Source organism: Cebus imitator, unplaced genomic scaffold (assembly GCF_001604975.1).
Source record: "Cebus imitator isolate Cc_AM_T3 unplaced genomic scaffold, Cebus_imitator-1.0 Scaffold262, whole genome shotgun sequence".
NCBI lineage: Eukaryota > Metazoa > Chordata > Mammalia > Primates > Cebidae > Cebus > Cebus imitator.
Window position 1 is genome coordinate 1092030 of NW_016107577.1, and position 26504 is coordinate 1118533.

General features: G+C 35.4%; 1 protein-coding gene across 7 annotated transcripts in view; it reads right to left on the reverse strand.

Annotated features, from left to right (window-relative positions):
- Positions 1-737: 737 nt before the first annotated feature.
- MCF2 (MCF.2 cell line derived transforming sequence) overlaps positions 738-26504 on the reverse strand; it is a 107616-nt gene continuing 81849 nt past the window's right edge. For 4 of the 7 annotated variants that reach the window (XM_017499915.2, XM_017499916.2, XM_037728318.1 and 1 more), the window contains 14 exons: positions 23878-23966; positions 21875-21941; positions 21044-21159; positions 20855-20924; positions 18935-19027; positions 14872-14964; positions 13925-14050; positions 13015-13236; positions 8926-9018; positions 7462-7540; positions 6815-6887; positions 5105-5214; positions 3796-3908; positions 738-1476 (listed from right to left, as the gene is read on the reverse strand). In XM_017499915.2, coding sequence (XP_017355404.2) covers positions 1444-1476; positions 3796-3908; positions 5105-5214; positions 6815-6887; positions 7462-7540; positions 8926-9018; positions 13015-13236; positions 13925-14050; positions 14872-14964; positions 18935-19027; positions 20855-20924; positions 21044-21159; positions 21875-21941; positions 23878-23966 — 1377 coding nt within the window. In that variant the 3' untranslated portion in view covers positions 738-1443. The remainder of the gene's footprint in view (positions 1477-3795; positions 3909-5104; positions 5215-6814; positions 6888-7461; positions 7541-8925; positions 9019-13014; positions 13237-13924; positions 14051-14871; positions 14965-18934; positions 19028-20854; positions 20925-21043; positions 21160-21874; positions 21942-23877; positions 23967-26504) is intronic. The other 3 variants (XM_017499917.2, XM_037728319.1, XM_017499920.2) reach the window with 1 other exon arrangement.

Below are 26504 nucleotides of genomic sequence, written 5' to 3' on the forward strand. Positions count from 1 at the left end.
GACTAAAAAGTCAATATTTGAACTGATAAATAGAAGTGTGGCTATGTTGTAAAGCAGTAAAGTGTGGTCTGTGGAACACAGTAGGCATTCATTAAATATGTGGTTAATGAATGACTTAAATGACCAGACAGAATGTGATCTGTAGCCATTACAAAGCCCAGATGTAATGGCTAAAACACCTGAGCCAAAGGTAAACTACAAAGAACATGCGAATTCATAGCATGTCATTTTTTCAAAGCATCTTTAACTCACCAAAGGTTAATGTTCCTTTCAGTGAGCTTTATAGGCACTGCTGAAGCAATGAAAATGAAAGCCATTGCTGTGATATTTCTGCTTTTGGAGACTGTATAACAAAGATACAGATAAAGCAGAACATTTGATTAGCTATCTATGTGCCCCAGCTGGAGATCATCACAGGCTTTGCAAACACACCTACCATTGACCTTCAGCATCCCCATGGAGAAGCTGAATGACATCTCCATTTTTAATCAGAAGGTCTTCTGAGCCTCTCTTCCTACAGTCTGCCAGGGCTCTATATTTGCCTGGAGACTGTAAAGTTGTCTTTAAAAATTATATTACAAACTTGATTGCAAAACCACTGGCGTAACTGCCTGCTCTGCGACATGAAGAATTTACTCTTCGGTTCTCTGAAAAGTGGTAGCTGCAGCAGCTTTGCAGCAATAGACAGACATGGAACAGTTTGTGATGGGGAAAAGAAAAGACAGAACTTAAGTTTATTTAACCTGAAGAATTAATTTTTATTTGAAAAAAAGAATTACAACATGAAATATACAGAAAATAGCAGAGCACAACTAATTTAAGTTACATTAATTATAAGCAGAAATACAGAAAAAAATCAGCATGAAAATATTAACTTTTAAATACGGCTATTTGTAAACTACTCTCATGAAAATTTATCTGGGCACATACAGACAGTAGCCCTGAACAAAATTTACTCACGCCCCCAAAAGAATTTCTGGGCTTTGTATTCTTTCACACAGGTTAAAATAATGGGCACAAAAGCTGTGGGTCAAACAAAAGCCTATTAAATCATAATGTTGTGCTTTACTTGACCTTAGCCATTTTGCAGCAGTAATTTTAACTTAATTCATTAATAAATGAAATAATCCAAGGCACACTGATTGCGTTTGGTTACAACGTAGAGAAGAAATAATTTTCAAGTCGCAAAGTATTCTGAGATGAGAATCTTTCCAGCACAATATCTGACACATTAAATACATGATTTTAAAAAGAGAGCGTACCATAATTAAAAGCTTTATAAAATGAAAGAAAAGAAGTATGTGCTGTGGATTCTTTGCATGTCCATTAACTTGAAAACAACATCTACATCATTTGAGTTGAATGTCTTTTGAGCAGTATTTTTCCAAATGAGCTGAGAAGCAAGCAGGAAAGAGCTATTTGCCATTTGACATAGTAGCTTCATCAAAATAGGAGAGCCATCTCTGACACGGGTCTCTACAAGGGAAGCAGCACCCATTATTGCTCCGTTTACAACTTGATATAGTGAGGCCAAAAGAGCAGCTCATTCCAACTTCTTTTTTTGGCAGGAAAGAAAGGTGTATGGAATACATTGTATTGCTCATTTGTATGTTTTCTTTAGTAGAACAACTCAGAGAATTATTGGACAAAGAGAGAAAAACTAATACGTTTTTCTATATTCCCATCCTCTGTGATTAAAGCATTCTTCAATTTTGCATATTTAATCTTCTGATACTATAGCTAGAAAAAAAATGCTTACTTAAAACTGAGTTCTTGACAATACCTTCATAGATCATCTGCAGCAAATGGTTAAACACAAACTGGCTTCCTCTGACTTTTTGCTCACATTTAACAACTATTCATATCCATTCCATCCTCAGCTAACATTAATTAAAGAAATTGAACTTATTTTTGTTATTAGTCTAAGCCTGAGATTCCCAAAGTGTGGGAGACAAAGTGTTGTGGGTTCCTGAGACCCTTTCAAGGGGTCTGCAAGGTCAACCTACATTGAGACACTATTTGCCTTTTTCACTCCCATCCTCTCACAAGTACACAGTGGAGTTTTCTAGAGGATACTAGGTGTGTGGTAGCACAACAAATTGAATGCAAACACAGACATGAGAATTCACCTTTTACTGTGCCAGAAGTTAAAGTGATTTACAAAAGTATTTATTTTGTAAGTATTTAAGTATTTAAATCAGTCTTCTCACTGAGTTTTATTTTGAAAAATGTAACTTTTTAATAAAAATGTTATTTATACAAACTTATAATGGGTTTATTAATATTTTAAAAATAGTGATTAAATTGAAATTTTATTTCTTAGTTTTAATTTATCACATGATAAATATCTATAGATGTAACCTATACACCATGGAATACTCTGAAGCCATAAAAACAAATGAAATCATGTCCTTTGCAGCAACATAGATGAAGCTGTAAACCATTATCCTAAGCAGATTAACACAGGAACAGAAAACCAAATACCACATGTTTTCACTTATAAGTGGGAGCTAAGCATCGGGAACACGTGAACACAAAGATGGGAACAGTGAACACTGGGGACTACTAGAAGGAGGAAAGACGGTTGCCAGAAGGGCTGAAAAACTGCCTGTTGGTTCCTGTGCTCACTACCTGGGTGACAAGACCATTCATACTCCAAATCTCAGCATCATGCAGTACTCCCATGTAACAAAACCTTACACATGTACCTCCTGGATCTAAAATAAAAGTTGAAATTATTTTTTAAAACAGATGTAACCTACATGAACAAGAGTTCTTTGGGTTTCTCAATTTTTAAGGCTTCCCTCATTAAAAAGAGAACTGCAGGTATAGATAATTAACTCTGGACAAATCTCTTACCAGCTTTAAGCCTCAGTTTCCTCCTCTTTCAATAAAGATAATAAAGCCTGCTCTTTTTCATACTAATACTGTGAATATTAACTGAGAAATCATTTGGGAAACTGTAAGCTATTATACAAATATGTATTATGGTCATCATATTATTAATATAAACAATATCTACTTTTTTAAAGGCTCTATTTCAGAGTCAATGCTGTACAGCTTTGTGATTACCCATGCCATTACCCTCTTATACTAACAGTAGAACTGCCAAATGGAATTGGTTTCTCTGAAGGGCACCAAGGAGCACTCTACCTCCAAGCATCACTTCTACCCTCCAAGTTGGTAACTTTAGAAAAATAAGGATTTACCCCCAAACAGTCCTACCTCCTCTTTAATAACCCACTAGTATCCTACCAACTTGCAAATTATGTTTTTTAAGCACTTTGACCCTAAAGCAACCTCCTTTAATTTTACAGGGTGCTTCCTTGCTTTATATCAGTAGTGCATTTCTGAGAACACACTAAAATATATCCCCCAGATGTTATTAAATAGTTTTTAATGTGTAATGCTTATGTTTTTTAATCTAGAATCCAAACTGGTTTTTAAGTATATTTTAAGCTCCTTTTGTTCTCTGATTTTATTTTACATGCCTGGATGGAAAACACAGTGATGGAGCTCTACTAAAGATAAAACTGGTCAATTTATAGAGATTTTGAAAGATTCACTATTTATTTCATCAACTTCAGTAGAAGCTCTATGTATAGGTCAAATGGGTTCTACTTAAAGAGAAAAGTGCTTTATGATGTTCATAATAAGAGTTATTTCAACTATTTTGGCCATGGCATACTCCTAATGGCCTCAATGATGCTGACAAAAGATTGCCCCTATGTGCTCCACCTAGATTTTGTCAGTAAAACTGCCTCAAGAATTTTAATTTAATATATTATTACTAACCATGAGGGGCCTATCTTCTTCTTCATTTTCACCATAAGTAGAGTGGAAATAGTTGCTTGACCATTCCTCAGGCTCTTCAGAGATTTCTGCAGATTGTGACACCTCAGTCCAAACTATAAGAAAAGTGTGGAATGTGCCAGTTACTTGATGGTGCTAATTTACCACAAGGTGAGAAGTAAAACTAGCTGTAATGCTTTAAAAAGTTGAATTTTTAAAGATTGGACTAACCACTCTAATGAAGCAGCAAATTAACAGAATCTCATCCTGGCCACATTAAAGTATTCATGCAACCTTGGAAAAGTTATTGTCAACTTTTTCTAACTTGGTTTCCTCACCTGTCAAAGGAAGGCATTAGTACTCAGCTCTCTCCTTACTTCTTTGGGGGCCACAGCATAGATGACCTGAAGGTAGTGACCTTTAAATGGATAACTGGAAACTCAACAAGGCTATCATTACCTATTCCTCCTCAACCAGTAGAGAACTCTTCCATATTAAGGATCATCATATTAAAGTATTGAGTATCAGGCACTCTGTTAGGCATTTCTCCAAAGAAGTCTATGCTGTTGATTCTAGAGTTGTTTAGGTGATCCTCATGCGTGCTTCTGTAGCACTTTGGACTTCGCTGCTATAACACTCACCAAATTTACTTTTAATTGCTTATTTAACTACCTTTCTATTCTCCTAGCTTCGTGAGGATGGCAGCTGAGTGTGTTGTAATTAGACGATATGCCTAGCACTTTGCATAACTCCTGGAATGCAGATCATGCTATGTCAATATTTGTTGAATTAAATAAAGTATTTAAAATCACTTCAAATAAAACCATTCACAGAGGAAGAATATTCCAGCTGTTAATGACTCTTCTCTATTCATTAAACCAAGGGTAAGTGAAATACACATTCCTTGAAGCCAGTATATATGTTTTATTCATCACTATAGTCTTTATAGCAGGGGTTCCCAAACTTGAACACGCATCAGAATCACAGAGAGTGCCTGTTAAAACTCAAGTGGCTGGGCCTTGCTCCTAGAGTTTCTGATCCACAAGGTCTGGGTGGAGCAAGAGTATTTGTCTTCTGTAAAAGTTTCCAGGTGATGCAGATGCTACTGGTCCAGGGACCACACTTTGACAACCAATACTCTCCAGTGCCTATCAGAGTGTCTTGCATATGCAAGACATGAGAGCCTTATAAAAACTGGTTAACTGTATTTTGTTTATACAAAAATACCAGATGGATAGATTTCCAAATTAACAGTGGAAGGTAAAAATTTGCATAGCCACAAATCTTGGCTTAGGATGACCATGACACATACCTGTATTTGCTTCTGCCTGAACTGACACAATTGCCTCACAGACCTCCACCACAGTGTTGGGGTGTTCCAATTCAGTTTTCTCAATACTTATAAAAGCTCCCTGTTGCTTTCTGAAATAGTGATGTATAAAACTAAGTGAGCTTTTGTACAGTCTAAAAGTAAAAAGAAATTTAAAGTGGTACTTCTTCCATTGACCTCAAGTGTTAAGAACATGCTGAGAATCCATCCAAACAGCCAACACTCCCTATTTAAATCTGTGTGACAATAGGTTGTAATATACAAATGCTTAAATCTCAGATCCAAGCCAGCAGCTTCTCTATTATGTAAGGAGAAAAACTATTCCCTTCTAGACCTAAGGTAGCTGTATTATATACAATCCCTGTTGCTCTCTGGACTTGTAACATTAATGAATTAGGTAAGTTGTATATAAATGAAGATGAAACCTTCAACTGATTCATATTCTTATGTACCAGCTACTATTAAGTCAATTACTGCATAAAACCTAAAGATGTTACTTTTATAATGTATGATAAAAGATTGAGTTTTTTGGCCAGGTGCAGTGGCTGATGCCTGTAATCCCAGCACTTTAGGAGGCTGAGGCGGGTGGATCATGAGGTCAGGAGTTCAAGATCAGCCTGGCCAAGATCGTGAAACCCTGTCTCTACTAAAAATACCAAAAAAATTAGCCAGGTGTAGTGACAGGTGCCTGTAATCCCAACTACTTGGGAGGCTGAGGCAGAGAATTGCTTGAACCCAGGAGGCGGAGGTTGCAGTGAGCTGAGATTGCGCCACTGCACTCCAGCCTGGCAACAGAGCAAGACTCCATCTCAAAAAAAAAAAAAAAAAAAAGACTGAATTTTTTGAACTCTGAAAGATAAAGACTTTCTCTGTGACTTTTAAATGGTTCTCCTAAATCTCCATGTGAACCACCACCACATTTCATCTGATTTTAGCTACCTCAGAAAGATGACATGCAGCAAAGGAAAAAACAGTATTTCTAATAAGTCATTCAATGATCCCCACAGCATGCAGATGATGCATGGTGAATCTCTGTACCTGACCTTCCGAATCAATAAGAGAATTATTTCTGCATATATTCAAATGTTCAGTGAAAACTCCACTTTTTGGAATTTCTGGAGGCAGAACACAAAGACTACATTTCTAAACCCATACCAATGTGTGGGCACATAGGACAGCCAGCTTCCTTAATGACTCCTGGTTCTGTCCAGGCTCAGTTCCCTCCCAGAATCCATACCTTCTCTCTATGTAGACAGAGAGGCCAAATCACCAGCAAGAGGTCTCCATCAAGGGACTATAAAACTGTGAGCCAGTCCTTTATTTGCTCTGTTCCCATATTCTTATAACCCTCTTTTTCCAATCAGATCAAAGGTGACCAAAAATACTTTGGAAAAAAACGCTTATGAGCACAGCCTTCTTTCCTGTCAGCCTATGTGTAATTCTTCCAATGATATATTAAAAATAAAACATTTGTCATCACATTTAAAATTCAACCCAAGGGATAACTGTTAAGAACTACCAGCCTCCAATATAAGGCTGCACCTGAGAAAATGATGTGTTTATGGAATGTGATGAGTTACTGCTAAATTGGTGCTTGGCTTTTGTCTGAGATACTGTAATTTTATTGCTTCATGTTACATACAGAAAACAAAAGATTGCAGGAGTGATATTTCTTAAAGAATAATCACTTACTCATCATTCTGCTGAAGAGAAATCTGAATCTTATCCTGTTCTGCTAATTGATCCTGTTGCTTTCTTTTTTTAACTGAGAAATAAAACAAAGTGTATTATCATCATTCAGAAGTCACACTTCTTACTTCCTTAAAGGCCAATGACTTTCACTCAAACACACACACACACACACACACACACACACACACACCCTTGCCATTAGACTTAACCTTCGCAGACTTGAAATAATCAGAGGGAAGGCAGTCTTGAGTTTGAATTTGGAAAGGTCTGAACCATGTAATATTCTATTCAAGAAGCCCAACTTTAGAAGTAGAACCGGCTCCCATTCCAACATTATTGAGCAATGATTACTCGAGATACTAAGCAGAGTCACCTCATGGAAAGGACTGGGAATGACCACAATCAGTTCACTGTGTTGCTTCTCAACTACTTCTTAAGCCCAAGGGTTGATTTTCTAGTGTAAAGTTCATTCTTCAAAATAGTTTAAACAACCCACTGAATCTCGATCTCCTACTAATTAATTTAACAAATCTTTTCATTGTAATAGTGTAAATATCAGCCCCATTCCCTGCAAAAAGAATTACAAAATCTGAGTCAATAAGCTATTACCATATTTTTTGTTCTGAAGAATGCATGCTTGAATTTACCTGTCAAAAGTTCCTGCTGCTTCAACAAAATATTTCTTATTTCTTTTAACCATGTCGTTTTCACATCTACATTAGGAGCCTAAAGATTTCCAAAAAAAAAAGAAAAAAGGAGGTGGTACACGTTTCCTTTTACAAAGGATGTTCTATAATAAAACAAATGTAATTATTTACATAAAATATTATCTACTTCCTATAACACCATAATCAAATCTTAACCATTTGATTCTTAAAATTTTTATGAAGCAAATAATTTGCTATCAGATTAGATGAAATAATTCAGTGAAAACCGTTTTTTCTGTAATCCCAGGACTTTGGGAGGCCAAGATGGGCAGATCTCTTGAGCCCAGGAGTTTGAGACCAGCCTGGGCAACATGGAGAAACCCCATTTCTACAAAAAAATGTACCAAAATTATCCAGGTGTGGTGGCATGTGTCTATAGTCCCAACTACTTGGGAGGCTGAGGTGGGAGCATCTCTTGAGCCTGGGAGGCAGAGGTTGAAGTGAGCCAAGATCACACCACTGCACTCCAGCCTGCACAACAGGGAGAGACCCTGTCTCAAAAAATATATCCATTTTGAAATTGCCCTTAAATAATTGTATAAGAATGCTTGGATGCAAATGTGAAATATAATTACACTTATTTTGTCTTTACAGGAGAATTCTTTTTAAAATATAAATATTCTGATGTTTAATTTTAGTAAAATAAAACAAGCACTACTATTTCTGAAAAGGACATCTATTGCAGAATAACCTTGGTGACTGATGGTAACATGAAATCCTCCTTAAATATCCTCCCATTACTTATATGATGTTTGTTAAATGATACCAAATATTATATCTTAAACAAACCAAGAAAATATCTTTTTATAAATTATAGTCACCTAGTACAGAATTTCAACAAACAAAAAACACTGAGCATTATTAACAGATAACAGCACATTGACAAGTCATGATACAAATATTTATTGAAATGACAACATCCTCTTGAAATGCTCTGATTCCTCTTCCCTTCCCTGAAACAGTTTGATCTCTATAGCACAACTGGCCAGGGCTTTAACCATGCTCTTCAGAAGCAGAAAGCAAGTCTGAACTGTCACATCCTTGTGTCTTATAATCAGGTACCCCAGAATGTTTAGCACAAGAGGAACTCAGAACTATTATAATTCTGTAACTTGGAAACCTGATGGGGACAGAGAAGTACCTGCCAAGCCGTCAGTTCTAGTTGATAAGTCTCTTACGTAATTGTGAAAACTTAAAGCCCTAAGAACACCATAGGCATATCTCAGTGTAGCTACTAGAAAAAAAGTTAAATACATCACAAAGAATGTTCTAATAATATTTAACTGACCTACACGAAAGGAATGGAACTTTTGAAATGTGACCAAAATTATTTTTGTTTATAAATTTGGGCTTTTGTATTTCAGTGCAGGTGTTGGCTTCTAGAAGAATTTTTAAATGACCAACCTGGACAATATAAACTTCTTCCTTTTCACCATACCAGATTTCAAACTTGCGGTTATCACCTTTTACATATTCAGTGATTCCAACTTCATCCATCTACAATAAATAAGTCAAAATTTTCATGAGCATTTTATTTTAAATATGAAGTTACATTAAATCTACCCCATCATATTCTAAATAAAACAGAATTTGTCTTGGGCAGAAAAATATACGTTATATTAAATGAATATGAAATGATAATTACAATCATAGACAAGAGTATTTAAATGTTTTCATTGAACTATGCACTTTATCGTTCAGACTGCATGCTTCATGTCAGTGATTGACACAAATGTTATAAATCTGAAAATCCAAGTAGCCCACTAAGATTTAATTCTGTTATAAATTAATAGTATACTATTAAAACAAATTATTGGGTCAAACACAGAAGTAATTAAACATCAATAGAAAAAAGCCACTGAAAATTAATTTAAATAGTTATTTATAATGATTATTTGACAATCAGTTAATCTTACAAATTATAATTTATTTTGATAGAAGCCCTAGAAGTTATATAATTTATGAGACAGGAGAGAACCAGTCAGGTACACGAGGATCTCTCTATTTTCTACCAATCCCTTGGCCTTTCTAAAAAACAAATAATAAGTCATGGGACATTGTTGTCTTTTTTGTACCCAGTGAAACTTTTGTACACAATATCTCTTCCTTACCACAGTTTTTTCTTCTTCTCAACATGATTGTGCAAACCATAAACTCTTCCATTTTCTTTCATAGTTTTCTGCTAATAGCTTGGCTAATTGCACTTTGAGCAATCCCAGTCCCTTGCACAAACATTCTTTTAGTTCCTTTCTGCCTTTCCTCTTTTATTTCAATTCTTACCTAATAATCTAAAGGGGTATCTCACTCTCTGTTCCAGTTAGGAGCTCCCCAGATGGCCCTAATTAGAACTGATAAGCATTATAAGGCAGTGCTAGTGAGATTGCCATACTAAGAGGAAGAAAAACACTTATGCTTAGAAATGTAATGTAACATATTAATGAAAGAACCTTTGACATCCACCCTGAATGTAGTCAGAAGTTATTTTCAGAATGTCCCAAACTATCTTTATAGTCTCACTCCACCATTCCAGCTAACCTACTTCTGCTCTAATATCACAATTTAAGATGAATAGAAATCTCATATTCAATATTTTTAAAAATTACCTTTGTTTCATTACATGCTTTTGTCTTAACATGATAAGCTGGAAGGCACACAGGCTTTGGCGTCAGAGAGGTCTGGGTTGGAATACATCTCTACCACTCACTAGCTATGTGTCTTAGTGAAAGTTGCTTAACTTTTCTAAACTTCAGTTTCCTCAACTATAAAATGGAAAGAACACGTATTTCATAGGGTTGATGTAAGGACTAAATAGCCTGGAGTAAATGCTTAGATCCTATAATGAGCTTTTTAAATTATGAGTTTGCTTTCTATTCTTCCCCCTATTTAAATTGCAATCATTTTGTTATTTTTATTTGTAAATATATAGTACATAATTATTGACTAAGTGAACTTTTCTGAGCTGCCCTGGAAATGTAACCATCATGTGTGGCACATAGTAAGGACTATGTGCATGTTTGTTAAATTTTTAAAAATTGATAATAATAAATACATGAACTAAGGAATCTGAAGGACTCAAATCTCCTTATCTGGTCAACTGTGACTTTAGATAGGGCCTTTCCTTGCATATAAGTGGCCAACTTAAAATATAACATATAAACCATTAGAAACTACACGGTCAGGCCATGGGATTCCAATTTTGTATGGTGCAGTCAAAACAGGAGTTCATTTAAAGTGAAAGAGACATAGACATAAAGATGGCAACAACAGACACTTGGGACTACTAGAGGAGGAGTGGAGGGAGAGGGATAAGTGTTGGAAAACTAACTCTTGGGTACAATGCTCAGTACTTGGGTGATGGGATATTTGTACCCCAAACCTCAACATCATTCAATACACCCAGGTAACAAACCTGCACATGTACCCCCTGAATATAAAATAAAAGTTAAAAAATGTAAGAGAGAAGGTTCAGCAGTAGAGTATCTGCAATGATTCTCTCTACGAAGGATAAGACTTTGAAATCAATAGCATAAATTGTTAAGTAACACAGTGACTGAGAATGCTCGCAATTGCTAAATGCTGGAATCTCAGGATAAGCAGACAAGCAGAAATGAGCATAGTGAACCATAAGAAACATCCTAATTTTCAGTGGCATCACCATTTTCCCAGGAATCCTGGTCTAAAGCCTTGCAGGCATCACTGGCTAATTTTTTTATTAAGGATGCTCGGCATTGCTGGGGAACCAAAGAAGAATCAGAAAGATTTTCTTCCTTCAATGTCAGGTATTATTTATTTTTTGTAGCTAGTAAGTTAGCAAGCCCATCTGTCTACCTTCTATTGAAATGTTTCTAGCATCTATCCCACCTTCTCTGTTTCCATGGTACCTATTGTAGTTTTAGTTCTCATGACTTAATCACCTAATCCCTTCTTTACTTTAATGTACTCAAGAAACATGTTGTTGGCATGTCCATCATTGTGACAAATTAGGGGTAAATAGAAAATTAATATGAACTAGAAATACTATCGTAGGTAGAAATTACATCACCTCACAATAAAATGGACATCAAATGGATTTGGGTCAAATATGCCTATGAAGGTAAAGTACCTTCCAAAAGAATAAGTACATAGGCAGCAAGAGATTTGAATCCTCTCTGTCATAGATTGTAAGTTTATGGTTCTGAGTCAATGTTTATTAATGACTCAGAAGGCCCTTTGAGATTTGAGGGCTTAGAGGCGGACTGCTAAAACCAAAGGAGCAACTGGCCCTTTCTGATGAAAACAACAGAGCTTTAAAGAAGCTGCGGTGTGTTCAGCGTGAAGCAGGGAAAATAGACTATAGGAAAAACTACTTATTTTTGACCTGACCCTGGGCAGGAACCTTGTTAGGAACAGCGAGGGGCTGTTGATCCTATGGGAAGAATCAAAAGCAGGGCCTACTTATAGGTAGTCTCCTAATACAGACACCTCACTCGGGTCTCAAAACATATTGCCTGTCTTCTTTATAACTGCTGCTGAAAATTTCAATTATGAAATAGACTGGTGATGACAATATGAAAGAACATGCTCATGAAAAGTGACTAACATGATAGTGGTTGGGGAATTAAGGACAATAATTTTCTCTATTTTTGACATTTTCTATGAGAAATGTTATATTGGTTTTACAATTTAAAATTCAAAAGATGAATTTCATTAAGTGTAAAAACTATTCAAATTTGTCAATTATGGGTCTCGTGTGAATTGGAAGTTCCTCTTCTCTAATGGAGAAACCAGCTGGAAGTATCATTGGGTTGTTAATAACTTCCCCAAACAATACTGTTCTCATTTTAATAACAAATTAATAAACTAATATTAGGACACAATGGCAGTTTTGTTTGTAGGAGAGAATAAGGTACTTTTGAAAGATGGAACAGGACAGATTTGGAAAGGATTCAGCTATAGGTGGCTTTGAACACCCAGGAAGGGTGAAGCTAGCAAATAGAGGAGGAACAAAGAAAGGAAGGTGGGGATATGCTAAGCACAAATGTCATCCATTTTTAAATTGCATTGAGGAAAAGGAGGAAACTTTCTTCCCTATCTCTCCTGTGGCATAAGGCTCCTTTATAATAAGACCAAGTATTCTGCCCAGTGTCCCTGGAAAGAGAGTGCTCATGGGGAGGCTGGGACGCTCCTTATAATTTCAAACTGTGCTATTTAGGTTGCTAGGGAGCCCCCTTGGGGAATATCTAGGATCGTAGTGAGAAGAAACGGAGGAATTAAAGCTCTGCATTCCCTCACCTTCACTTTAAGCAGAGAAGTTATGATTCACCTGACTTCTACATAAGACTTAAGAATTTTTAAAAAACAAAGAAATGTGCAGCTAAAGTATAAAACCCACTCATTTGAAACAGAAAAGTATTCAAACTGAGGTACATACACACATACACACACACACACACACACACACACAAACACACGCAGAGGAAACAATACTACATTACCCAATACAAATTGTCTTACTTTCCAACAGTGTTTAAAACTGTATGATGGGTATCTATCAGAGCCTTCTCCACTTTCAACACGCCTTTTACAAAACACAATGGCTTTTTCATACAAGAAAAGGTGTCGCTGCATTGGTTTGAATCTAGCCAAATCCTTCATTTTCGTAGCACCTTTCTTGTGTCCTATCCAAACACTAAATCCACCTTGCATTATCATCTTGCCGAGTTCATTTAAGTTTCCCTAGAATAGAAAATCAAAAACCATCAGTAGAAAGCAAAACTACATTCAGCTCTCTGATATCAACATTTTAGTGTTTAGCTTGAGCTACTAAAACCCTGAAGCATAATTTATGTTTTTAACAAACTTAACTTTGTATGTTTAAAGATGGCATGCACCACGTAAGTACGAAATTACTGTGGGAGTGGAGGATAAAAGAAACTTCCTTTTCTCTGGCTTCATATCATCTGGAGATATTTCAGCTACCATAAGTCTCCCCATCTCTTCCTCAATCCTGTTTGATGCATGACATATACCAGTTCAAGTTTTCCCACTGGGTGGAGCTAACCTGTTAAAAGGCTACACAAGTGCTAAAAATTTGATTCTTTTCTTTCCTATCTATCCCTATCTACAGGGGCAAGCAGCAATTATGGAACAATACATTTTCTTAGCTGACTCAAACATTCCTTAACCAGGATATCTCAGGTCTGGGACTGGGGGAAGACTGCTGGGGACAAGGGGAATCTCGTAAATCCATTTGGCTGCTGATCTGAAGCTAATTCTCTTCTTAGTGTTATCAGTAGTAATGTCAACACTTTGATCTCCATTTATCTGCTTCTTGTATGTTATTTCTCAATTGGTCCTAAGAGGGGAAAAGGGATGTTGAGATGCTGACCCCCTAAAATTCCAACAATTATTAAAATATGCTTACAATATAGCCATTTATTGCAATCTGATGCATAGAATCATTAACTGACTTGAGTAAATCCAGCATTGCATCGAGTGCCTCCTTTAACTGAGCAGATCCTTCACAGTCTTTGCTATATTTTAATAGCTCCTATAATTAGAAATCAGGAATTAATATTAGATATTAATATCTGGTCAAAATGAATAAGTTTTTGGCTAACATGCTTTCCAGCACGAATCCAAATATAATGTCACATTTTGGAGTAATTCCTTTTACATGCTCTTTGTTGCAGGAATATTATTTTTAATAACAACATCAAAATAGAGGAAGTAGAATAGTGACTGAATGATATCAAACAAAGGCCATTTAATGTTTCTGGAGCTTAAGTATAATAGCTATTAAGACACATCAGAAATCAATTTTTAAAGCCATTACACATAGGGTTCTTTTGTCCTCTACAGACAATAATTTGTTTTAGCTATGATGCATTCATGATGCATATAGTATAGAACATTATGAAAATTCATTTTAAAACAAGCCATGTTGTATTTATACTGAACACAAGATTCTAGTAATCCTTTCACATTATACTAGGGGAGCGAGTGCCATTTGCATTTCTCATTGAGAAGGCCCCTATGAAATACAGCCCCAAAACTATAAGAAATATTTGCTTTCTTTAGTTCTTCTTATAAATATTTAAAGTTCTTCAGTAAAACATTATGCAGAAATCAACAGAATTTGTATGAAAAATTAAATGGCTAAGACTCCAGATGTTCTCCGCCTGATATCTATGCCTATGGCATTTGTAGCCACAGTGAATTGAAGAAGCACACAAAATTCTACTGCTAAATCCAGGCTTCTCAATCATTGAGCCTACCTATTTCTAGTGCTTCCTAGTAAATTATTTTCTTTTTAATGACTCTGACATATCTGACTCAAAAAGTAAAGAAACAAATGCTTCATATAATTACCTTCAACAATAACTGATATTTAGTGATTCGTTGCACTGGTTTAAGTAAGTAGGAATCTAGTCCAAGTCTGTGTTTTAACTTTCTTTGACATTCCTGTCATTAAAAGATAAATATCAATAAAAATAAATTAAAACATGTACCTGTGAAAATGCCAAGTGTTCATTGATTAAACCTAATGCCCCAATGTTCCTTATATCTCAAAGAAAATTTATTGGAAAAATCACTGTTATGTGTAGTACAGAAATTATAAGACACAGTATTTCTGAAAAACTACCCTAAACACTATTTTAAGGATTGGAGATGTAAACCATTCCAACATTTCAAAGATTTAAAAGTTTTCACATATAAATTCACATTGATGTGGAATGCTTAAAAGGTGTGAAAGCAGGGAATGGCTATAAATTAGCATGATTAAAATGTTCTTTAATATATTCAAGAAAATTCACAAAAGACCAAGCTTTACTACTAGTCAAGGGTCAGAAAGAAATTGGTTGTGCTGAAAATAAATCAGACTCGACATGCAAACAAAACTTTTAATATCACAAGAAAATAAAGCCCTCATCGACTGGTGCTATGTTTCATCCAGTAATTGGCCCATTATCACTGTAAATATAAGGGTCATGACGTTGAGTCTAGGAACATTGTAGGGGCCCATAGTTAGGGCAAGATGTGGATATTTAGGATAAAATGTGTATAAAGTACAGAACAAAAAGGGATTGGGGAAATGTATACCTGAATAAGAACCACGGCTCTCCTCTGAATATGGATAAAATCCAACATACAATCTAATTCAAACAAGAATTAACAATTTATAGTTAAAGGTGGAGTACTGCTATTAGGTTGGTGCAAAAGTGATTGTGGTTCCTGCCATGACTTTCAGAGGCAAAAACTGCAATAACTTTTGCACCAACCTGATACACGCATTTAGATCTCCTCACTCATGATACCCAGCTAAAATGATGCACAAGTTATTTTACAAGGCAAAATCACAAAGTTATGAAGAAGATGAGAAAGCAAAAAACTTCAGCAAAATTTGGAAACTGGAAACCAACCCTAGAAGTGGTAAACAACTGAGCACACTGAAGAAAAGTGGATTTCAAGTTGGCAGAGGAAAAAGTCAAGGAACAACTCAATTTATGTTATATACATCTTTTCCATGCCCTCCACAAAGTCTCAGGATTACAGATACCAAGTACCTCTGAGAGTGGGAGGTAAAGGTGAGGTTCAAGAAAGGATGCTTGTTGAACGCCTTTTTAAGAAGTAATTAGCTAATAACAAGTGTTGGTGAGGATATGGAGCAATTAGTACCCTCATACACTGCTGTCAGAAATGTAAAATGGTACAGCAACTTTGGAAAAGAGTACAGCAGTTTCTCAAAAAGTTAAATGTAGAGTTACCACATGACCCAGCAATTTCATCCTCAGGTATTCATCCAAGAGGAATAAAAACACATCTACACGAAAACTTGTACAAAAGCATTCTTAGCAGCATTGTTCATAATAACCAAAAGGTGGAAACAAGCCAAATGTGCATCAACCAATGAATGGATAAATAAAATGAAATACATCCATATAATGGAATATTATTCAACCATAAATAGGAACAAAAAACTAAATCATGCTACAACATGGATGAACCACTAAAATATTATCCTAAGTGAAAGAGAGAATTCAAACACAAAAGACCACATATTGTATGATTCAATTTATATGAAATGTCCAGAATAGGCAAATCTATTGAAAACAGCAGGTAGATTAGTGTTTGCCTAGGGTTGCTGGGATTTGGGAAAAATAGAAGGGTAACTGCTAAAAGGTTCTGGTTTCTTTTTACTGATAAAAATATTAAATTGATTGTGGTGATGGTTGTACAACCTTGTGAATACATTAAAACCATTGAATTGTATACTTTAAAAGGGTGAACTGATGACATTTTATCTCAATAAAGTTGTTACAAAAAAATAATAAATGGCATGAAAATCTAAACAAAAGCAATAAAGCTCTCAGATAACCATACCACTCTGCAAAGCTGGGTGCCTTCTCACTCTTCCTTTGGCAGAAGAATGGATGTTTATTTAGAAAGAGTAAAACACAGGGCCTATGGACTAAAGGGTATAAGGTTCAATTTAGTGCAGAGTACCATACTGAAAAATATTCAAATACTCTCCATGTTATCTCTCAAATTAATGACCCTCAGCCTTTTCTCCCAAGCTGGCTGCCACAACACTGGCAGCCAGATCATTATACACAAGGTAGCAGTTCAAGGAATCTGACCAGCCTAATAGAAATGCTCTAAAGATACACGTATTGGGGAATCCCTTTAAGCAAATAGCTTGAGACAAATAACTCAACAATGAGGATCATGGTCAATAAACCCACATATGCCCTGGAAACTTCCAACGAGCTTTTTAGTGTTTACTCCTAATGTAAGTAGACAGACAAGTATCACCAGACATTTGAGGAGAGCATCAAAGATGGGTAATAGGAACCAAACAAAGAGAAATAGAAAGAAAAAAATGCAACGTGAAGACAACAGAAATTGTGCAGGGAGAAGAAAACTATTTTTAAAAGAAAAATCTATTCTCATCTTTGTGTAGATGAATGAAGATACTGAATTCACAAAATGAAAACAGGATTCTATTAAAAGAAACATAGTAAAAAAAAAAAAAAAAAAAAAAAAAAAAAAAAAAAAAAATGGTGAGGGCTCTTCAAAACTAAAAACACAATGGCAGAAATGGAAACCTCAATAGAAGGACTAGAAAGTAGAATAAGAAGACAAAGAATGGAAAATAGAAAAGATAATTAGAGGACCAGTCCAGGATGTCCAAACTTGTACAACAGAAATTCCAAAAAGTGAAAATGGAGAAAATTAGGTGGAGGGAGTCAAAGAAAAACTCCAAGTAAATTTGGGCAGGAGGTTCCAAATTCAAAGTTATCACCCCAAGATTAGCATAATGGATAAAAATAGTGCCAACATTTGAACACTGAAAATAAAATAAGTTTTCATAAGCTTTCAGGTGACAGAAACAAAGTCACCTGCAAAGGAACAAAAATTAAAATGGCATCAGATTTCTGAATAGTAATACTAGAAGCTATAAGACAATTGAGCAATACCTTCACAATTCTGAGTATAATTATTTCTTACCTAAAATTATATATCCAGCCAAACCAGCAATTAAGTCTTAAGGTAGAATAAAGATATTTGCAGGCACATATACTCTCAAAAACTTTTATGTACTGTGTACACTCTTTCAGGAAAACTACTGGAGGATGTGTTCTACCAAACAAGGCAGGTAAACAAGAAAGATAAAGACATGGCACTAGGAAGGAGGAGAGCCTATGCAACAGACAGGTGAGGAGAATTCCAAAACGTATGTTCACCAAGATCCCCAGGTGACAGCTGTGCAACAGGCCTAGTGAGTCTAGATAAGCAAGACAGATACCTCCAGGAGATATTTCTTGAAGAATATGAAATTCAGAGAAAAAATAATGTGTTTAAATGTAATAAGAAGAGATTTTTGTAACTCCCACATCTGGGAGAGGTTGGGGTAGAATAATGATAAGTATCTAGAAAACTGAGTAAAAACACCATTGCAAGACAAACAGAAGGGAAGGAAAAGCAACCCTATTAGACCACATGATTCATCTGAGCAAAGAAATTACAGTCTTCATTTAACACTGTATACCAATCTAATCGAAATTACAATGTAACTATAGTGGAGGTTTTGTAAGAAAAGAAGTATATTTATATATGTGGTAGTTGGGTGGGGGACAGTGAATGAGAGCTAAATCCTTATCTTCCATAGTATGAAGAAAAAAGATAAGCATATCATTTGAAGCTATGGAGGTAAACACCAAAGGATGTAGCTAAAAGTGCTGAAAGTATTTGCCTCTGGGAATTTACAAATGTGTTTGTGTGTGCTGTGGTGGGGAGGGGCGGACTTGCTCTTTAACTTATGTATGTATGTGCATATGTAACATACCAAAGTAGAAAATGAATTTATAATTAAGAAATATCCCAATATCTTCCAGAAAGAGTATATCCAATATTGGAATAATTACCATACCTGGAAAAATGCGCATTCTGAATACTTCCTCCATATTGTTTCTGATCTGGGCTTATTCTGACAATATTTTGCATACATCTGAAAATCATCCTTCTGTGATAAGAACCAAATTCAAATAAATTACTAGTTTGTAAATATAACATTTGCCATCAAGAAAGGCTAAACAAGAGTGTGACCAAGTATCCTAGGAAATGTGGCCTAAAGGGCCTACTCTACTGGCAGCTGGTCAAAAGCCTTCTTTAATATTCCAAGAACAGCATGCCCATTGCATCTGGTGGGAGGACACATAATTATCTAAGTAATATCAGAACTTCCACTTACCAAGCTTGAGGCGTAGATGGAGCCTTCTCTGTCTGAACTATAAAAACCTACTTTTTTGCATAATGATGAGCTAATAAGGTGCCAAAAAATATGTTCTGTTATTAGTCTCTTGATTCTCTGGTGAACGAACTTGCAGCTGACTTCCAAGTTAGAGCTTACAGCTCTAGGTTCATCACTGGGACACTATCACTGTAGCATAATCTATCTAGGCACTCATGCAATTCTCTCTCCCTGGAATCTTCTTTCTCTGACCCTCACGAATCGGCTATCCCCTACTCATTATTTAACACTTATCTCATGAGTTATCTCTCCTATAAAACTATTGTTTATAACCCCGTTCTATGTAAGGTGCCCTTTTTCTGGATTTTCCTAGGACAATTTGTGTATTTCTGATCTAGTGCAACTCATCTTCTACACAATTAATAATTTCCTTGTTTTTATACCTAAATAGATTTGGGCTTGGTATCCACATTATCTGGCACAATGCTTGGTACATAGTAGGCGACCAGTAGATGGTTGTTGAATAAATGAACAATTCATCAATAAACATTTATTAAACCACAACTGGTTGCTAAGAACTCTGCTAACCTAATGAAGATACAATATATAGGATATGAATCCTGGATCTAAGAGCTTTCCCAAGTTTGGGAGAAAATTCATGTATACATGTCAAGGTGTACAAGCACAGTAAATATAAAATGAGTAGTATAGACATTACATACTATAGAGTCTAAAGGAAGGATAAATTGCTATTGCTTGAGAAGGCTGGGAAAGAATGTGGCCATAATTTAAATGTGTTCAAAGTTAGAACATGTTGAGCAAGGTTGACACACAGTACTTTTTTATCCTTATTCTTTTCTCATTTCATAAACTCTTTCTGGGATAAGATATCTATTTTGAAGCTTTCAACAATCACCTCTATTGAATTAACTCTTAAGACAAAACTGATCTTTCAGGAAGAAGAGAAACTATATAAGCAGAGAAGCATGCACAAAAAATATTCTAACAGAAAACTCTAATGGAGGAGAGTGTGATCACTAACCTGGGAAGTCAATTGTATTAACCATACTCGGGACATAGAGGAATGGGCCTCCCTGAACACTTTTGTTGAATGAAAAGAACTGACGGCTCTCTGTTTCTGTGAAGTTCCTGTGATCTATGCCTTGGTGGCTGTAACTCAGACTAGAATTAATTCTAAAACTTTACATATATTTTAATAACATAAATAATAAGGTGGTTTTTTAGGCCAAAAATTGACAAAGCCCCAGATGTTTTGCTATGATGATCCCAACTCTTACATCTTCATAGCCAGGGTTGTCCCTGGATTACTAAGATCACCCAGGAGTCAGTGTTCACGAGCTGAGCCGTTGAAGCATTTGATACTACAGAATGCAATGGGTATTTCCATGCTCTGGATATCCCAGTGCATTCATTTCTGCAGCAAAATTTGGTTCGGTATTAAATACCTGCTGGAGTAATGTATCTTCTCCAAAAATATAAAGACATAAAGTACCTATCTTGTCTCCAAATCTGTTCTTATAAGTGAGTTTCTATTTTGGTGGCCCATATTTATATATTTTTAAAAATAACTTAACTCACCCTTTCTAGGAAACAAGGTCCCACTCTTTCTGGGGCATGAGCACAATTTTCCAGGCTGCTCAAGAAAATGCTGTGAAAATTTCAGAGAAAAAAAAATTACATGATTTTATGTGAAATATAATAAAGTGGTCAAGAGAGCACTTTAAATAGTTTAATGGAAAATAAATATTCAATTCAGCAATTACATACTCGTTATGGAATTCATATATTTCTGTCATATTTCCAAAGAGAATGTCCTTTTTGTTTCTCAGGAGAGGTGGCATAAGATCAAACATCTCTGGATTATCCATCTCCGCTCTATAACCCTACCCAAAATAAATACATTCATGTGTTTTAAATATTTACATGTACATTTAATTGGGATACTAATGGTGTAGGTACAGTAGAGTATTAGGGGATTTGAGGGCGAAGTTGTTTGAATTTTAATTCAATTTTAATTCAGTTCAAATCTCCTACTTCCCAAAGTTATCCATGACTTTTTTTTCCAGAAGGCAGGACAAGGAAGTCAAGGTCTTCCAATCAATAGGCAAAATAAAGTAATAGCTCTTTGCCCTTCAGAGTAGCTTGTAGTGTAGGAAACAAGATAGAAACCAAGATGAAAACATAAATTACAGGTCATCAGCTTCTCCTTAAATTGGCAAGACATGTTTAGGTTTTTTTCAGACCAAATTAATATCATAACATTCTTGTCAAATGAATATTTTATCCCATTCTCAGGCTTTTACATCACAATCTCTGAATAGCACCCTGTAAATAATTGTAACAATCTGCTGTATCCCTAAGAGAACACTTTCTCTTCTGTAACAAATTCTGAATCAATCATTCCCATTACTGAGGGAGAACCTGAATGTGCACATTTAACGAACACGCTGTGTCAGGCAATAAAAGAAAGGCCCATTGCTGCCATATGAAAAGCAAGGAAGGGGACAGAAGTGGAAGATTGTACCTAAACACTTTCTAATGAATGTAGCTAGGGATCATTCAGGAAAAGATAGGGCAAATACAATTTGAGTCGCTTACCAACAAAACAGTAAACAGTTCTCGAACGTAAACTCTCTCAGTCTGTATCAGTTCATTTAGGACGTGGCTAAAATGAAAAGACCATATTTATCAGATATTTAATTACTGAGATCTATATCGCAATGTTTCAAGTATAATCATAAGAAGGTAAAAAAAATAGCTAACGCATAGGAACTACCAATGGTTTTTGTTTTATCATCAAAATATGAAACTACTTTTACGGTTTCTAGAATAAAAACCACCCATAAGACTTTAAATATATATATATATATATATATCTCAAAGAAACGGAGATGCTCAAGGGTTACTATTAGCTTTAAATAATTTTATTTCTAACTCAGTGAGATTAGGAATAAGTTTAGTAAAAACTCACAATAACTATTCCTAAATGTCTGAGGCTTTTATTGTTTTCGGGTAGCATAGTTTATGAACTTTAATTCCCCTTTTTCCCTAAAAAATAGGTATTAGCATTTTAGGCACTATTTTTCCCTTTTCCTAGTAATGTTCTGAAATTTTCTAAGAATGGTAGCAGATTTTTTACCCTGGTCTTCCCAAGTGTAGGTCATACTTATGTTTCTGCAGTGTTTTTTTTTTGTTTGTTTGTTTTGTTTTTTGTTGTTGTTGTTTGTTTTTTTGAAATGGAGTCTCACTCTGTCATGCAGGCTTGAGTGCAGTGGGGTAATCTTGGCTCACTGCAACCTCCATCTCCCAGGTTCAAGCGATTCTCCTACCTCAGCCTCCCGAGTAGCTGGGATTACAGGTGCTCGCCACCACACTCAGGTAATTTTTGTACTTTTTGGTAGAGACAGGGTTTCACCATGTTTGCCAGGCTGGTCTCGAACTCATGACCCCAAATGATTTGCCTGCCTGGGCCTTCAAAAGTGCTGGGATTACAGGTATGACTAACCATGCCCAGCCTGTTTCTATAATAATTTTGTTTACTGTCTCTGGAAAATAAAATGTATTTTCCTTTCAATGTGATTTTCCAATTGACATCATATTTAAAACTCATTTCCCCTGACCCCATTATAAGTAATACATTTGATTTAACTTACACTTTTGGCTTTTTTTCTTTCATTTTTCTTTTTGCATTTTAAAGCACATAACATTTGAGAGTCTTAGTGTATATATATGTGTTCGTATATATATGTATCTCATACACACATATGTATACACACAATTTGCTGCAAAATGCTTCCTACTTAAAACTGTAATATAAAATTTAAAAAATGAATATTCCTATGTCTAGAAATTAATTTAAAAGTGAACAAAACAATGAGTATTAACATCTATAAAATAACATTGTATAAATCTGTATAATACTTTGTAATTTTTGATGTACCATTCTACTCATTTTGTATACAGACCTTTGCTAAGAGAATAGATTTTAACTGTTCTCACCACAAAAAAAAAAAAATGGTAACTATGTGAGGTGATAGATGTGTTAACTAATTTGATATGGTAATCATTTCACACTATCTATCTATCTGTATATATATAGATGCTCATATATATATATATGAGCATCACATTGTACACTTTAAATATATGTAATTTTGTCAATTATATATCAATAAAGCTGAAGAATTAATGGATATGCTAATTACCACGATTTGATCATTACACGTTGTATACAGATATCAAAATTTCACGCTGTATTTCATAAACATGTATAATTATTATGTGTCAATGAAAAATAATAATAAAACATTTTTTTAAGAATTATATACAAAAACCTCCATTTTATTTCATTCTGGGGGAAAAAAGAGGATACCAAAATTCTGAAAAAGTTTCATTAATTTTCCTCAAATCACATAAACAGGCCATAGCTTGCCCAGACTAAATTCTGGACTTCTGGTACCTAAACTAGTGCTCTTTTCATCACACTGAGGAAAACCCCAATCTGTGAACTCAGATTCCTAATCACATTGGCCTGAAACACTGAACCAGAGACTCCTACAGCTAGATGTGTATGTGAGTTTATGTTAATAAATAAAGAATACTTCTTTAAAACGTCCAAGCTATTGTCATTATCCAAACTGGAGGATTGCACAGGACTTCTCTTCTCCGGACAATCATGCACCACTTCAATCTGAAATATAGAAAATAAAAGTTAAATTAGCATCTCTGTATGTATAGTTCTTCTTCAAGGCTATCTACTTCAAATTCAGTTTATTCTAGTCCTAACTAACTCTGAAGATATATTGAAAAATAAAACTATGACTTTTTTTCAAAATAACTTTGATATGTGCTAGTAAAAAGTGACTTAATTTGCCTAAGAAAACAGATTTATGATACTAATTAGAACTTATTTTGTATATTAACTTTTCATTTATTTGGCATTCTTGGAAAATGAGGTTGATTCATAAAAAGTTGATTTTCTAGATAACTAAAGTGCATTAATTGAGGAACTAAACATGTTTTTAACCATAGTGATTTTTTGATGGAAACTTTTCTAGAAAATATTACATGAATCCTCGAATTCTTTAATCAAAGACACACAGCATAACTGATCCTTTTCCTTTATTTTTTTTTCTAAGATCTGGGGCAGGCTAGAAGATCCTTTTCCTAATGATTTAATGGCATCATCATAAATTTGAATATGATAAAACCTAATAATGTACTCCAGGGACACTAAAACCTGCAGAACTCTCTATTCTTTCTTGAAATAACTGTAACTTGTACATCTCTGTCTCTACTCCCTGCCACATATTAGTTGTTATAAGTTACCTCCCTAATTCTACGCCATTTCCTTATTTTACAGGCTCTAAAGGACTTGGACTGGCCTACTGAGTCAACTGCAAAAGATTTGTGATGGTTATGTGTTCTTATGAAGCATTTGGGTCAGGTGCAGTGGCTCACACCTATAATCCCAGCACTTTTTGGGAGGTTGAGGCAGGCATATCACCTAAGGTCGGGAGTTCGTGATCAGCCTAACTAACATGGAGAAACCCCATCTCTACTAAAAAAAAGAAACTTAGCCAGGCATGGTGGCGCATGCCTGTAATCCCAGCTACTCGGGAGGTTGAGGCAGAAGAATCGCTTGAACCCGGGAGGCGGAGGTTGCGGTGAGCCGAGATTGCGCCATTGCACTCCAGCCCGGGCAATAAGAGCGAAACTCTATTGCAAAAAAAGAAGAAGAAGAAAAATCTAATCTCAGCTGTATTGGACAGCTGAGCTTGCCAAAAGCCTGACCTCCAAGTAAATGTAACATTGCTTTGTGACAACTAGAACTCAAAATGAAGTACGGTCTCTAGCAGCTAAATATTTCCCCAAAATGTGACCTATTTATTACAAATGAAAGAAACAAACATGTATTACAACTTTCTATATATTAGGCATGCACAGTCCTAGCTGCTTAACACATATAATTATATTCAATCCAAACAGCATTTAGCAAGTGATGGCATTCTTTTTCTCATTTTAAGTATGGGAAAACTGAGGCTCAGAGAGATTTTATAACATAGCCATGGTTGCATACTTAGTAAATGATGAAACAGTATCAAGCCCAAATGTCGAAGCCCATAGCCTGCCACCTTTATCAAGCTCCCTCTTCCAGGGTGTGCTCTGATTTGTTATGTCTGGCAAATGTACCAGGAGTTATCAATATTTAATATCATAATGAAAACTAAAAATATTATATACTTCACTTATCAGATAGTAAATGGATATCAGATATCTATTATTCCTGACAGGTTTTGTGGAAAAATTTGAAACATAAATTTATACTTTTAAATACCTAAGAGTTGTGCAAATTGATTTGAATTGGAAAAATGCAGTTTGGAACTATATTTACCAGCTGTAAACTGCACCAAAAAATAGACAGAGCCACAGCCTCATATTTTTTTCCTTGGCGATATGCAACTGAATAAATCCATATGGAAAAATGTAAGGTATCATGAGTTGAAACTACAACTGTAAGACATGTAATACTATAGAATTTGGCATTCACCCTGTTTCCTCCTTGAAGCCAGAAGTTATGGCTGTACAACATAATAACCAGGCCTAGTATATCAGTATAGGAAATTCACTAGGCTGCTATTAATTATATTAAAACTTAGAGCATTATCATATGCCATACATGTTCATAGTACTTCACAAATATTAGATTATTTTATCCTTAACTCCATGGTGAGAATGTTCTATTCTTATCCCCATTTTATATGTGGAAACTGAGTTCCAGAGAATTCACCCAAGTTTATATAGCCAGTAAGTGATGTAATTGGAATTAAAAGCCAGGTAGTCTAGTTCTACAATTTGTACCACTATGCTATCCTATCCCTTAAAAATATGTTCTCATCTTTATTTACCACAAAAAAAACATACACACAAAGAAAATGTGGGGTCTTGGGGACTGGGAGCAGTGGCTCATGCCTGTAATCCCAACACGTTGGGAGACCAAGGCAGGAAGATCACCTGAGGCCAAGAGTTTAAGACCAGCCTTGGCAACAAAGCAAGACCCTGTCTACCAATAAAAAAAAAGTGTTAAAAAATATTAGCCACACATAGTGGCACACGCCTGTAGTGTAAGATACTCAGGAGTCTGAGGTGGGAGGATTGTTTGAGCCCAGGAGTTTGAGGTTGCCATGAGTTATGATCACACCACTGTATTCCAGCCTGGGCAACAGAG